The sequence below is a fragment of the Phodopus roborovskii genome, unplaced genomic scaffold, assembly GCF_943737965.1.
Source record: "Phodopus roborovskii unplaced genomic scaffold, PHOROB, whole genome shotgun sequence".
NCBI lineage: Eukaryota > Metazoa > Chordata > Mammalia > Rodentia > Cricetidae > Phodopus > Phodopus roborovskii.
Window position 1 is genome coordinate 1,719,703 of NW_026126486.1, and position 12,933 is coordinate 1,732,635.

Below are 12,933 nucleotides of genomic sequence, written 5' to 3' on the forward strand. Positions count from 1 at the left end.
CTACAAAGGTCATGAAGGCTACTGGGAGACCCAAGCAGGTGCTGTAGATCACTGCCCTCCAAGCATAAGCGCCGGCCATTATCGTAGCCATCAGAGCAGCTGTGACCACTGGCAACAGCCCCTCTAGAGCCACCTGTGGACCTTCCCTCATAGAAGATGCTCAGATGCTCACCTGAGGTTCCTGCCACGCCTCCATATGCCTCCCTTCCAGCTGTGTGTAATTCTGCCCAGGGTTGCAAGTGGCCTTGTGGTCCCAGAAGGTGCCAGAGCTCATAGACTGCAGAAGGTTAAGTGAAGGGGGATCCCGTCTATGCAGCTATGGGGAAGTCATCATCTATGCCAGAGCAAGGATTTTCTGTGTTGCCACTGCTTTGGAGTCTCCTTCTCCCCCTCTTCCCCTCCTCTACCCTGCCTCTCTCTCTCCCTCTCTCTCTTTCTCACACACACACAGATAGACAGAGTAACCCCTCACCTGTGCTCTGTAAGTAAGCTCAATAAATGTATGTTTCACCAAATTGAATTTTGGTGGGATCAAGCTGTTCTTTCACTGAAGCACCATTTGATGTTTATTCAAATTTGTCCAAATGAAAAGTTCACACGACAGGAGGGAAGCATCGGGCACCATTAGCAAGAGGTGAGCAGGGGTCTTGCAGCTGCTTTTGCCTTTCTCAGATTAACAGGACAAGTCCTTCCCTGCACACTGCGGGACTGGTCCTTCTTGAGAGGCACTGAGGGGAACCCCCTACATGATGCTGTAGCTATTCTAGTATGTACACTGAACACCCCTCTACACTCACATCCATGCATCCAATGCATTTAGTCCCCCGACACATGGCTCAGTCATAGTTTTGTGATGCACATTTTAGTGCCGAACACTCTCTTTGAATAAGATTCCTTTTATCTCCATTACAGTGGCAAGGATGGATATCTCTACCAGAGAGCACTTGAGCCCAGCCTCCTTGCTGGAGCTATTTTGGACCAAACTATGGTTAGCCAACCTGAGGTGTGGGTGAGTGCTAGATTGCAGTCCTGATTTCCGGAGGTTTCCCACCTCAGTCTTGTCATCATTGTCCTCAGTTGCAGGGTGGAGTGTGTATGAGTCTTGGCCCATTTTCTGTCCAGTAGCCAGCCACCACACACGGCATGATTCAGAAAGAACAGAAGCTTGTTCAGCTCTTGGTTCTGGAGGTCCAAAGTCAAGGGCTGTTTCTGATAAGGGACTTATAAATGGTGGGTCTCTGCAGCGTCCCAAGGCTGTGCAGAGCATCACAAGGAAAGACAGAGCAGGCAGACTCCGCTGACGGAGTCACCAGTGCAATTGCAGGGGCCTGTTTCTCATGCTCTGGTCTGGTGCCCATTTTGTCCCAAAGGTACCACCTCCAGACACCATACAAGTTTCCACCCCAGGCAGTCCTGGAACACACGATCCTCCGGCCTCCGCCTCAGCCACCCTCGAGTGTTGGGATTACAGGTGTGCACCACCACTCAGATTCCACCTTCTTAATATTTCACAATCAGAGTTCAAAGTGAGGGCATTCAAATCATGGCAGTGGTTTTGGCTCAACCAGTTTTGAGCCTTACAGTGAGAATCCAGTTCTTTGGTCACTCACCTTTTTCCCCTAGAGTTTCCTATTTAGCTCTCTATATAGCACTGTTTTCTTTGCTGCGTTTTATTGAGTACATTTTAGACTTGAAGGAATAGCTTACAAAATCAGTACAAACAGACACAGCTTTTAATTTCCCGTAAGACCTGCTTTTCAAGAAGCCCAGTATTTCCCACTTGCTGTGTCTTCCTGGAAAAGCTGCTTGAGGGAAGGCTTTCTGTCTTCTTTATTCTAAAGACCTTCATGGGGCCATTATGGCAGTTGCCACAAGGGGTCGCTGTTGAACTTGATTTGGGTGCAGTTTGGTGAATGCCTATCCTGGAAGACCTAACTTCCTACACCAGGTACCAGCTCAGGTCAAGTGGTGCCTTGGTCTCTTGGTTCACTCACTCTAAATTCAGCAGCTGGTTAAGTCTTCACGCCAGACTGTACCATCAGCTCGGCTCATTCGTCCAGATCTCCATTCACAACGAAGTCTGAGGCTGTCTTCTCCTGAAAGTAGGCTTCATCAGAGCATCCCACGCTATCAGAGCTTCCATGGACACGGACTCTCGGGGAGAGCTGTTAAGGATTTCTTTACTTCCCCAGAGCCCATCCCTTATCTCACTCCACTTCCTTCCCTCTGTGTGTACAAGGCCCGAGGGAGCTGACAAAGGCACAGCTGCCTTATGGTGAAAAGCCACCCCTGGGCAACGCGGCTGGACACTGCTACTGGCAACTTCATTTACAAACACCACAGTGCCTCAGCGCCTTGGGCTTGTGTGGCTTTCTTTATCCTTTTACTTTTTGAGACTCAATTTTTTAACACCTAGATTGGTCTTAAACTTGTGATTCTCGTGCCTCAGTCTCCCTACTTGAACTACCACACCCGAGTCCCCAGCATCCTTTTGCCTTTCAAAGAGTGGCCACCCTGGGGGTAGGCTGGGGGACTGGCTTCTCCTGAGCACCACGTGGCTGACACTGATGCGAGGAGCTAGGACTCTGGGCTAATGGGTGGAAATTTGCAACTGATGCTAGGGTGATAGGAGCAGGGGGCAGGAGGAGGGAGCAGCTTTGAGGAAGCACATTACACATTTGTGCATGGTGAGCCTGCAAATTTCTCCCCTGGCTGCTTACAAAAAAGGGCACTTTTTTTTTCTTTTATTTTAGTATTAGGGATTGAACCAAAGGCGTCTCATATGCTTGGCAAGCATTCTGCCATTGAGCTACATTCTCTTTTGAGACAGTCTCACCAAATTGCCCAGGCTGGCCTCTAACTCATTCTGTGGTAGGCAAATCCTCCCTGTTCCGAGATGCCAGCGTCCAAAGTACCTGCAACGTTTTGACAGCTAAGCTTGTGGGCTGAGGGTTCCGAGAACCTTACACCCAAGAGGTCGCAGGAACCCCTCTGCTTAGCAGACACAGTAAAGAGGGGCTTGTCCAAAGCTGCCCAGCAAAACCCACCCGCGATGGCCCCAAGCAGCCCGCCAGCGATGGTGACCCAGGTCACTGTCCAGCCAGGGAAGCTGCCAGGCCGGCTCAGGACAGATACTCTCGCACCGTGAGCTCCTTTAGGGTGAAGCCCCTGTGTGTGGGCCTCCGGAGCTGGCTGTCATCCAGCCTGCTCTGCAGCGATGCGAAGTCCTTGCCCAGCGCGTAGGCCAGGCGCACCATGGCGTCCAGCAGCGGGGCATAGTAGCGGTGGCTCTCGCGGGCCCGCAGGCGTTGCAGCGCGCGCTCGCCCACAGCGAAGGCCTCGGCCGGCCGCTCCAGGTCGCGCAGACACACGAGCATGGCGCAGAGCGCAGGCACCGTGGCGCTCGGGCAGTGCGCGGTCAGTTTCTCCTGCAGCGGCAGCACGCGGCCCAGCAGGTCGAGCGCGCGTGCGTACTGGCCAGCGCGCAGGCAGCCGAAGGCCTCGCGCAGCTCGGGCCGCGTCAGGAAGTCGGCGAACTCGCGCGAGCGGCGCACGGCGCGCACGGCATTCAGCAGCCGCAGGTAGTCGCGCAGCTCCAGGCGGCGCTCGCAGATGGTCTCGGCAGACAGGTTCCCTGTGAGGCGCTTCCGCGGGAAGGCCACGTCCTCCAGCTCCGGCCCGAAGCGCTTCAGGAGGGCCTTCTGCAGCCTCTCGAAGTCCGAGTAGCGCCGCTCCACCACCGCCTTGTTGCTGTCGAAGCTCCCGGTCTGGATGACCACGACCTGATACATCTGCAGGCAGAAGGAAGAGGACACTCCGAATGCACACTGTGTGTGTGTGTGTGTGTGTGTGTGTGTGTGTGTGTGTGTGTGTGTGTGTGTGTGTGTGTGTGTGTGTGTGTGTGTAGATCAGAGGACAACTTGTGGAATTGGTCTCACCTTCCATCATGGGTATCGAACTGAGGTGCTTTTACTGTCTGAGCCATCTGATGGGCCCTCTGCCATTTTCGTGCATGCATATAACATATTTTGAGGATCGTCACACAACACCACCCACCTCACCATACTCTTGTGCCTCCCCTGTTGTAGCGGCAAATGTTGGCCCTAGAATAACAGTACTTCGAAGCATCTTGGGCGAAAAAGAGCACAGGGACTCGTTGGTGGGGCTGGCTTTTTATCTGAAAACAAAACAAAACAGGGCTCCGTTCTGAAGCATGGGCTGGAATTGGGAGTGCTGGTGTGGGACACTTAGGCACATTAGTTTTAGTTTGGCAATTTAGTCCCTTTGAGCTTCAGATTCCCCATCCCTAACTCAGGGATAGGGTTAATTCCTGTTTTCTTCATGAAGATTAATTAAGTGAGTCAACTCACTGATCTGAGGGAGAGAGAGCTGTGCCCAGCATGTACTGGTGACTCCTGTAACTCTACTGGTCCCAGTGAGAACGAGTGGCCAGGTGCCCTGGTCCCAGTGAGGCCAAAATGTCTGGGGTTGGCGTGACTCTTCTATCTTTCTCGAACAGGCGGATATCCCCATCTCACAAAGATGTCAACTCCCAGCAGAGCGCTTCCCACAGCCATGACCAGCTGCTAGAATTTATTAAGAGTTCACCTTTCTTTTGTGTTTACTTTTGTAACTGTTTTTTTCTTGATGTCATGGGAAACTGATCTTTCACTAAAATGTAGTGGGGTTTTTTTGTTTGTTTTTTTGTGTGTGTGTGTGTGTGTGTGTTTTTTTTTTTTTTTTTTTTGAGAAATTAGAAAGTAAAGGAAGTAGTGTGAGTGATATCCCAGAACTGGTGGAGAGGGGATGCAGATAACTGGCACCTGGTATGATGGGATCAGAAACATGACTCACACATCTCTAATCTCCAGGGGACCCTGCACGTGGCACCATGAAACCTTAATTTCTCAGAAGACCGGGAGTTAGTGTGTCATGTCCTGGGTGGAAAGTTGAGGTTCTCCCAATACCTTCCCAGGAGCATGTAAGGTGGCTACCAGGGTCTCCATCACATCTAAGCTCTGCTTACCACGAACTTGGAGACTCTCCTCTCCTCAATGCGGGCTGAGGCGATCTCAAAGAGCAGCTTGACATGTCGCCAGCGGCTCTTCTCCTTCTGCCAGTGTTCCTGCAGCTCCCTCGTGGTCATGCTGGAGTTGGAGCTGGGGCTATCCTGGGCTTCTGGAAGGACAGTGTCTTTAAGGATCTGGGGAGATGACTGGGTCTGCTTGGGATGGGCAGTCAGAGTTCTGGAAGATCATACTCTACCTCCCACCCTCACTATTGGGGCATCAGCCAGGCCCCTAACCTCACATAATCCAGCACTTGATGGCTTCTTGTTAGGAAGTGCGGTGTGGGAGTGTTGCATTACCCACTTCTGGCCTGCTGATGGACCATTTTGTAACCTGGCAAACAGGGACCCATCCACATCTGCTTCTGTACTCCCTACAACATTGACTCCAGGGAGCCCATTAGTGCACATCAGTGTAGTGGAGGAAACCCTGAGGAGGTCATGTTTCAGCCTCAACTGGGGTGGCCATTACTACATGAACACTTTCAGGGGCCCCTGTCACTCTGCTTTGAATTCAGTTCTCTTGTTTCCCTGCCTGGAAACCAACAGTGTTTTGTATTTTGTTGTTGTTTTGTTTTGAGAAAGGGTTTCTCCATGTAGCCTCAACTATCCTAGAACTCTGTAGATCAGGCTGGCCTTGAACTCACAGAGATCTGTTTGCTTCTACCTCTGTCTCCCACGTGCTGGGATTAAAGGCATGCACTACCACCACCACCACCACCCAGCTTTCAACAGTGTTTCTTAAGCTTCATTTGAGCCCCACACCCACCTGAGAATCTGTGTAGTTTCCTCTAACACTATTGCATAAACAATTGTGCATTTATTGCAAGAGGTACAGGCCTGGGAAATCCTTATCTATGTGACTTACATGTTACCCCACCACCACCACCCACCCCTTGATACTGGAGTAAGTGCCTCCCATTTAGTTCCAGTAGCCTTCTTGTGACACTTCTAATTCGTTTTCACTAATGTCTTTCTATTGAGCTTGAAGGCCAGGAGAGTGATCAGTTTTACTTTCCATGTCTGGCACATGTCAGGCTTCTGCAGGTCCACCTTGACCGGGTGTAAAGAGAGATTAGTCCAGGAGATGGCACTATTGCAGGCATTGCCAGTGCCACTGTTCTGGAATGTGCTATTGGATTCTTAAGGGAAGCCCCTTGACTCAGAGCCCTGGGGCCTCTTAGGACCACAGCAACATGCTTGGGTGTCTCTTCAACATTTGCAAGAAGGGATGATGGACAATCTCTGGGTTCTTTGTCCCTTGGATGCACACTTAGTTATATCATTCAGACTGAGTCCCAGTCACCTACCCCAGTCATGTGACCCCCCCCCCCATACATGGTGTAGCTCTTGTTCCCAGTCCCCACTCTGCCTCTGAGGGTTGTCTCCCATGTAAACAGCCTGTACCAAATCCTTGTCTTGGGGTTACTTAGGGGTGTCCCCAGTTAGCTGCCCTGTTATCTTTGTGTAGCCATTGAAGACTTTCAGATGTCTTTGAGCTAACTTCTACCTTGCTCACTGAAACCCAAGCGCTCAAGTTTACCTAAGTGTTCTTCTGGTCCTGGACATGGGAGGTCTGGGCCTGAGGGCAATGCTTCTTGCCTGGTCCTTGGCGTGCATTGGCTTATGGGTCCTGTCCAGCCAGGGCTCCCAGGATGCTCTGGACTTGCCATGCTCCAAGGCTGCTAGAGGTGCAAGAAAGAATAGTGACAGCCAAGTCATGCTGGGGCTCCTGCAGGATCTTGGGGTGCCTGGGATTCTGGTTGTGATCTATGCTGGCAGGCATGGAGGAATGACAAAGATCACCTTGCTTGGTCCTCTGCTACTTACCTAGCCAGATCAAACCTAGCCTTCCCCTCTGCTGGACAGAGTTAGGGTTGTGATCCATGGAGTATACAGTTGCTCTGGGTTTCTTTTGGAATAGCATATAGTGACAGCAATAATTTTGGGGATTTACCAGGAGTAAGATGCTGGCTAGTCCAGATAAATGTCTCACCACCCAGTTTTATATTACAGTGCAGACCCCCCCATCTATCTACCTAAGTAAATATTTAATATGCCTTGTTCATCTCATCTGGTTCTTCATAGTTTGTTTTTTCAAGACAGAGTTTCTCTGTGTAACAGTCCTGGTTGTCCTGGAACTCTCTCTGTAGAACAGGCTGACTTGGAACTCACAGAGACCCATCTACCTCTGCCTCCTGAGTGCTGAGAGTAAAGGTGTGCACCACCACTGCCTGGCTCACTCTTCCTTTTTAATAGAACACCCACGACACTTTCCCATTCGTGCCATATAACAGATAAGGAAACAGGTCTAGGCCACGGTCTTGTGGTTGGGGAGTGTACGAAGGAGCTAGGAGGAATTGCTTCCAAGACAGACACACGGAATTTGTCTTTACATGTTCTCAGTCTGATTACCTTTCTTTCCAGGGACTGTCTATATTCTCACTTTGTGGAGAGGCACTAAAGGTGCAGGGCTGTCTGACAGCAAGGCTGAGGTGTGGCCTGGGACACGAGCCCAAGTTGGCTGACTACAGGATCTTTGCTCTTACAGAAGTGGACAGGAGGCAGACAGCAGGCCAGCAGGCTTCTACTGTCTAGTCTGTGCACATAAGGAAATGGATGACTCGGTAGCTGTCAAGCCACCTAGCTTCTCTACGTCCCAGTGTCTTATAAAATGGGTATAATATCAGAACCCAACTTCACAGACTGGTGTGAGGATTAAACTAGGCCTACCCCATAGAGCTTAGACTCAGGACCCTTCCCACACCAGGGACTGCATAGTCCTTCTGATGCTGGGATCTGCAACTTAGATGAGGAATAAAAGCAAACTTTCAGATGAACAAATGGCTGGGCACCCTTCTAGGCACATGTGTTAGGTTTTCTTTTCGTTACTTATAACGTCTGACGGAAACAACTGTGGGGGGGGAGGCAGGGGGGCTTTATGATGCTCAGTTTCAGGTTTCAGCTCATTCCAGATAGGTGATCAGGAAGCAGAGAGGGGAGGAAGAGAGAGGGAAAGGGAGAGAGATTATGTTTATATTAATAGAGGCTTTTCCCACTTTCTTCTTGATGTTTTAAACATGTATGTATGTGTGTGCATGTGTGTGCTCATGCACACGTGTGTACTCATGCCTGCACATGCCCCACAGCTCATGAAGAATATGCAGGTCATATGACAGCTTGCAGGAGGGGTTCTTTCCTACCACATAGGTTATGGGGCCAAAACTCAGGTCATCAGGCTTAGTAGCAAATGCCCTTACCTTCTATGCTAAGCCATCTCATTGAATCACACTCCCCTCTTTTCCTTCTAGCTTTTGGGACACTGCTACACACATTCAGGGTGGGTCTTCCCCTTTAGTTAGTCATCTGTGGAAACACTGCACAGACAGACCCGTAAGTATACTTATCTTGGCTCCCAGAGTGTTGTAAATCCAGTTGAGTTGGCAAGATTAACCACCATACTACAGGAACTCAAAGATGGTGCAATGATATCATCATCTCCTTGAAGGACTTTTAGTTGGCCACGATGGGGCTATTGGGACTTGAACCTATGCCTCAGGGGGCTGTTCTTGATATGGCAGATAGAAGCAACCTTGAGCTGTTTTCTGAGTGGCTTCTAAGCACTGGTCCAATAAGTGCCTTCAGGGACCCTCCATAGCCTCACAGCCTCACAGTTATAGATGGGCAAACTGAGGCACAGAACAGAGAGGCCTGGCTGATCCAGGGCTGTGAATGCTTGGGTACTCAATAGATTGTGACCCTTGTCAAATGCTCAGCTCTGTGGAGGAGTCAGAAGACAAGGCATCCATCCCACTGACTATGGCCTCTGGGTTAAGTTATTTCCTAGTTTCTGTTTTCCATTTCTCCATGCCCTCTGGGAAGGGTGGCTACAAGCCTTATCCCACTGTTAGATGGTGATAGGATGGGTCCCTCAGGTCCTGCTAAGGCAGTGGTTCTCAGCCTTCATAACGCTGTGACCCTTAACACAGTTCCTCATGTTGAGGGGACACCAACCATAACATTATTTCATTGCTATTTCATACCTGTAATTTTGATACTGTTATGAATTATAAAATAAACATCTGATATGCAAAATATGCGACCAACAGGTTAGGAACCACCATGCTAAGTGCTAAAGCAAAATTTAGGTAGCAAGTCATCCACATGCCATCATATTTGATGGAAGTTTTTGGAGACAGCGCCACACTATGTAGTTCTAGCTGCCTGGAACTCATACTCCTCCTGCCTCTGCCTCCCGAGTGCTGGGATTACAGGTGTGTGTCTCCACACCTGACTTACCTAATGAGGACTTAGTGTTTTCTGTGGGCACACTCTACTCTTCCTCTGTTATTTTGTCTGTGAAGGGAATGGTGGCATGTGGAACTGGCCTCGGGAGTCCAGGCCTTTCCAAATCTCTTTTCTTGATTTGGGCATCTGGTGCCAGGACAGAAGCATCTTCCATAGGCCTTGAAAGCGCTCAGAAATGTACCTCCCACCTCGCCCCAGTTCCCGTGCATGGCAATTCCTCTCCCATCTTCTGGGTGCCTTGTACCCCACTTCTAGGGCCCCTGCCCTCTCAGTCCTCCTCCTGGGTACACAGGGCCACTTGCAGAGCCTACGCCACCTTTCTTGGGGGTTGCAGAGGGGATGAATATCTAGTAGGATGTCTTTCCGGGAAGACATATGAATTGAGAGGCGCCCATTCAAAGAGAAGGAAGGAAATGCCAGGAGTGGCAATTGAGGTCTATTCTAAATCCCTATCATTCTTGGACAGGTTTCCCAGGTCTCATTGAAGTGTCATCTGAGGTATCCCCACTTGCCCTGCCAGGGAAAGGCGAGGACCCAGGACGGCGGGACCCCTGGTGCTGGGACTCAAAAAAAAAAAAAAAAAAAAAAAAAAAAAAAAAAAGAGGCTGTTTATCTCACAACACTCCTAGGCTCTGGGTTCTGTAGTTTGTTTTACTCTGTGAGAAACACACATCTAGACCTGTTCCCAGGAACAGGAATGGTGCCTGGCATTTTCAAGGGGACAAGGTGAAGGGAGTATGCCCAGTTTGCCCCCAGTTTCTAAGGACAGCCCTATAGAGAGAGGCTCACACCAGCCTTGGTCCCTCCCACTCTGTCCCTCCCCACTCTGTCCCCAGAGGGTCTCTCAAGGAGGCCACTGAGTCTCGGTGGGCAGAAGCCATCTGAGCTTGGGGTCAAACACTCACTGACCTGGAATCTTCAGGTTTCGTGTGTCCAGGGGTCCGGGAGAGTCACATGCCCCCCTCCGATCTCTGTTGTGAGGTCCAACAAGAGCCTTGAGCGTCTGCTGCTCTGCTGAGTTCCCTGTTTGAAAACAGGAAATAGGCTGAGCGATCTGCTTCAGAGGCCCTAGCTTATTGGCTGCTGAAAGATGTACATGGAATCCCATAGACAAATGTTTGCATCACATCAGGCAGGACATGTGGTACAAGGCCACCCACAGGAGTGCAGTTTGACCTCACTTCTTAGCAGCCGTCAGCAGCTTGCTACCTATTACTACCTATTAGACACCTGAACGATCTCTGGCATTTGGAGAGTAGATCCCACAGTCCTTTATTTTAGCCCCTTTCTGGGGGCAATGACAGGAAACCACAGACTGAGAAATTTTCATATAAAAGTTTATTTATTTAATAGTTCTGGGTCTGGGACATCTAAGCAGTGTCTGGTGTCTGGTGAGGGCTCCCCTGACATATGGACACGACATGGCAGAAGGTGGATGGGTGAGAGAGAGCCTACCTTATATACCCCGGTTTCACAGTTATGACATGAATCCCTTTATGGAGACACCCTCATGAGGCTACCCACCAGACGGCCCCACCTCCCTGGGATCACAGTCTAACACAAGGATTTGGGGATACATCCTCTTAGTAGTTATTGTCCTAGCTGTGAGCCGGGCATAATGGGGACCTTCATGTTCTATTGACAGACAGGAGAACTGAGGTTTGCAACACTGATTGGTGAGACACAGAACCCATGCCTGACACAGAAGGGGTTAGAGCTATGTCTGTGATTAATAACAGGAAGTTCCAGGGTAGGCAGACAATAGTACAGGGATATCACTTATGGCAACCTGTGTGTGTGTGTGTGTGTGTGTGTGTGTGTGTGTGTGTGTCCATAGGCGTAAGAAGCTAGAGAAGGACAAAAATTAGAACCATTTTGTCCAGCCTCTGAAAGGCCTCTCATTGTCATCCTAGCCATGTTCTTCTCTTCTGGGCACAAGTAGCTGTTGTCTGTCTGTCCCCCCTTCTTCATAAGCTTGACACCTAGGAATAGATCTGAGACACTTGAGTTTCATTTTACTCACCTTAAAATTTTATATGTATTGGTCCATGCACACTCTTTAGTTCTTTGGTGTATGTGCAGGCATGTGTGTGTGTGTGCATGACCGTGTACTTGTTTGTGTGTGTGTGTGTGTTGCTGAGTTTTATATTTTCCTATTGTTCCACTGTTACCTTATTTGAACATGTCACTACTTTAACTTTCTGGAGCTGTGGTGTCCATATTCACTGTTTCTAGAGTGTCACCATAATGGCTGCACTGGTTCAAGTCGGTGTGACTGTCCGGGTGGACTCTGCTGGGTCTTTAAGGAAGAGAGCCTCCAAGTGGACTAGACTAGGACAGGCCACTGTCTGGAGTGACCATCTCGCACCTTTCCAGCCATTAGTGAGTCCTTGCCATGGTCAGTACTTCTTGTAGCCATACAGTGGACAGTGATGTCACCCCATAGCTTACATTGTGTCTCCTAAAGACTAATTATGGTAGACATCTTTTCATGGACATGTCTGTCTCCCGTTCGTCTCTTCTCTGTTCAAGTCCATTGCTTGTCTTTTATTGAATTACTTTAATGGCCGTAGAGAGGCCACACATGTTCCTTTGGGTACTGTGCCTCTTAACACCCTCTCCCTCCTGAGGCTCACATTTGCACTTAATGGATCTTGTGATGAATAGACATTGTCAACCATGATCAACTAGATCAATCTTGCCTTTCACAGTCACAGAGGTTTCTCCCTTATTTGCATCTGCTTCAACCCCACAGGTCCTCAGGAAGCTTAAGATGAGTCAATGCATGCTGAACATTAGATGGTGTCACGCTGGGTGTGAGGACTGGCAATTGATGTCATGCTAAAATCTTCATAATTTGCCTTTCTTCTCGGGGCTCTGTGCTGCCTCTCTTTACCTATTGGTCTTGTTTATGGAAATATCACCCAGTCCTGTCTTTCTGCACCACCATCACTGTCATACCAAGAACACCCATATCCACAACAATTGGTTTCTGGCATGGGTTTGCGAGAACGGCTGTGCATGCTGTGCCTCTGGCCTGCTAGTCCTGGCACCAGGGGCCATATCTCACTTGCCTCTGCCTCACGCTGCCTGGCAGAAGGCCCAGTGTGGCAAGGAGACAAGAAGTTGCAGAGAGGCTGTGTTACTCTGCCCCTCCTCTTCCCACTGTGTAGCTGTCCCGTTTCTTACCCAGTCTCTGCCCAGGCTTGAAATCTGTGAGACACCACTCTCTCTACAGTGAGTGTAGAGAGCAGGCTCTACACCCTGTGAGTTCATCACAGCAGTTAGCAACCATGGGGAAATAGTGTGGCAGTTGCTGCTTCCTCTTTTGGGGCTGTGGCCCATTTTTTGGAAACCACCTGATATGGAGGTTCTTTCTGTTGGAGGAACACAGCTGTGTCATTGTGACCAGAAGACTCTGCTACCTGCTGGGTGTTGGTTGTCCTCTGAACCCGATGGGAGGAGGGGAGCGGTAGAGAAGGGCAATGTCCTATCCACTTGGACTGCTATAACAGAATATGCTGTGCTATGTGGTTTAACCAACAAATGTTTGCATC

General features: G+C 49.7%; 1 protein-coding gene across 2 annotated transcripts; it reads right to left on the reverse strand.

Moving 5' to 3' along the window:
• Positions 1–548: 548 nt before the first annotated feature.
• On the reverse strand, positions 549–10,396 carry Snx20 (sorting nexin 20). Of its 2 annotated transcripts, none has more exons than XM_051195091.1 (4): positions 10,286–10,396; positions 6,612–6,750; positions 5,027–5,178; positions 549–3,791 (listed from the first exon to the last, which is right to left on the reverse strand). In XM_051195091.1, the coding sequence occupies exons 2-4, from the start codon at positions 6,739–6,741 to the stop codon at positions 3,123–3,125; spliced, it is 951 nt and encodes a 316-aa protein (XP_051051048.1). In that variant the 5' UTR covers positions 6,742–6,750; positions 10,286–10,396; the 3' UTR covers positions 549–3,122. The 2 variants fall into 2 exon arrangements, with proteins under 2 accessions (XP_051051048.1, XP_051051047.1); XM_051195090.1 differs by having other exon boundaries at positions 6,612–6,753.
• Positions 10,397–12,933: the final 2,537 nt, after the last annotated feature.

Bases quoted from the DNA above. Each gene is read 5' to 3' on its own strand.
- Snx20 (XM_051195091.1), bottom strand. From the start codon at position 6,741: ATGGCAAGTCCAGAGCATCCTGGGAGCCCTGGCTGGACAGGACCCATA. The intron at 5,179-6,611 runs GTAAACTTGAGC...CTGTCCTTCCAG, and splicing joins AGGACCAGAAGAACACTTAG to AAGCCCAGGATAGCCCCAGC. The intron at 3,792-5,026 runs GTAAGCAGAGCT...TTCTGCCTGCAG, and splicing joins GGAGAGTCTCCAAGTTCGTG to ATGTATCAGGTCGTGGTCAT.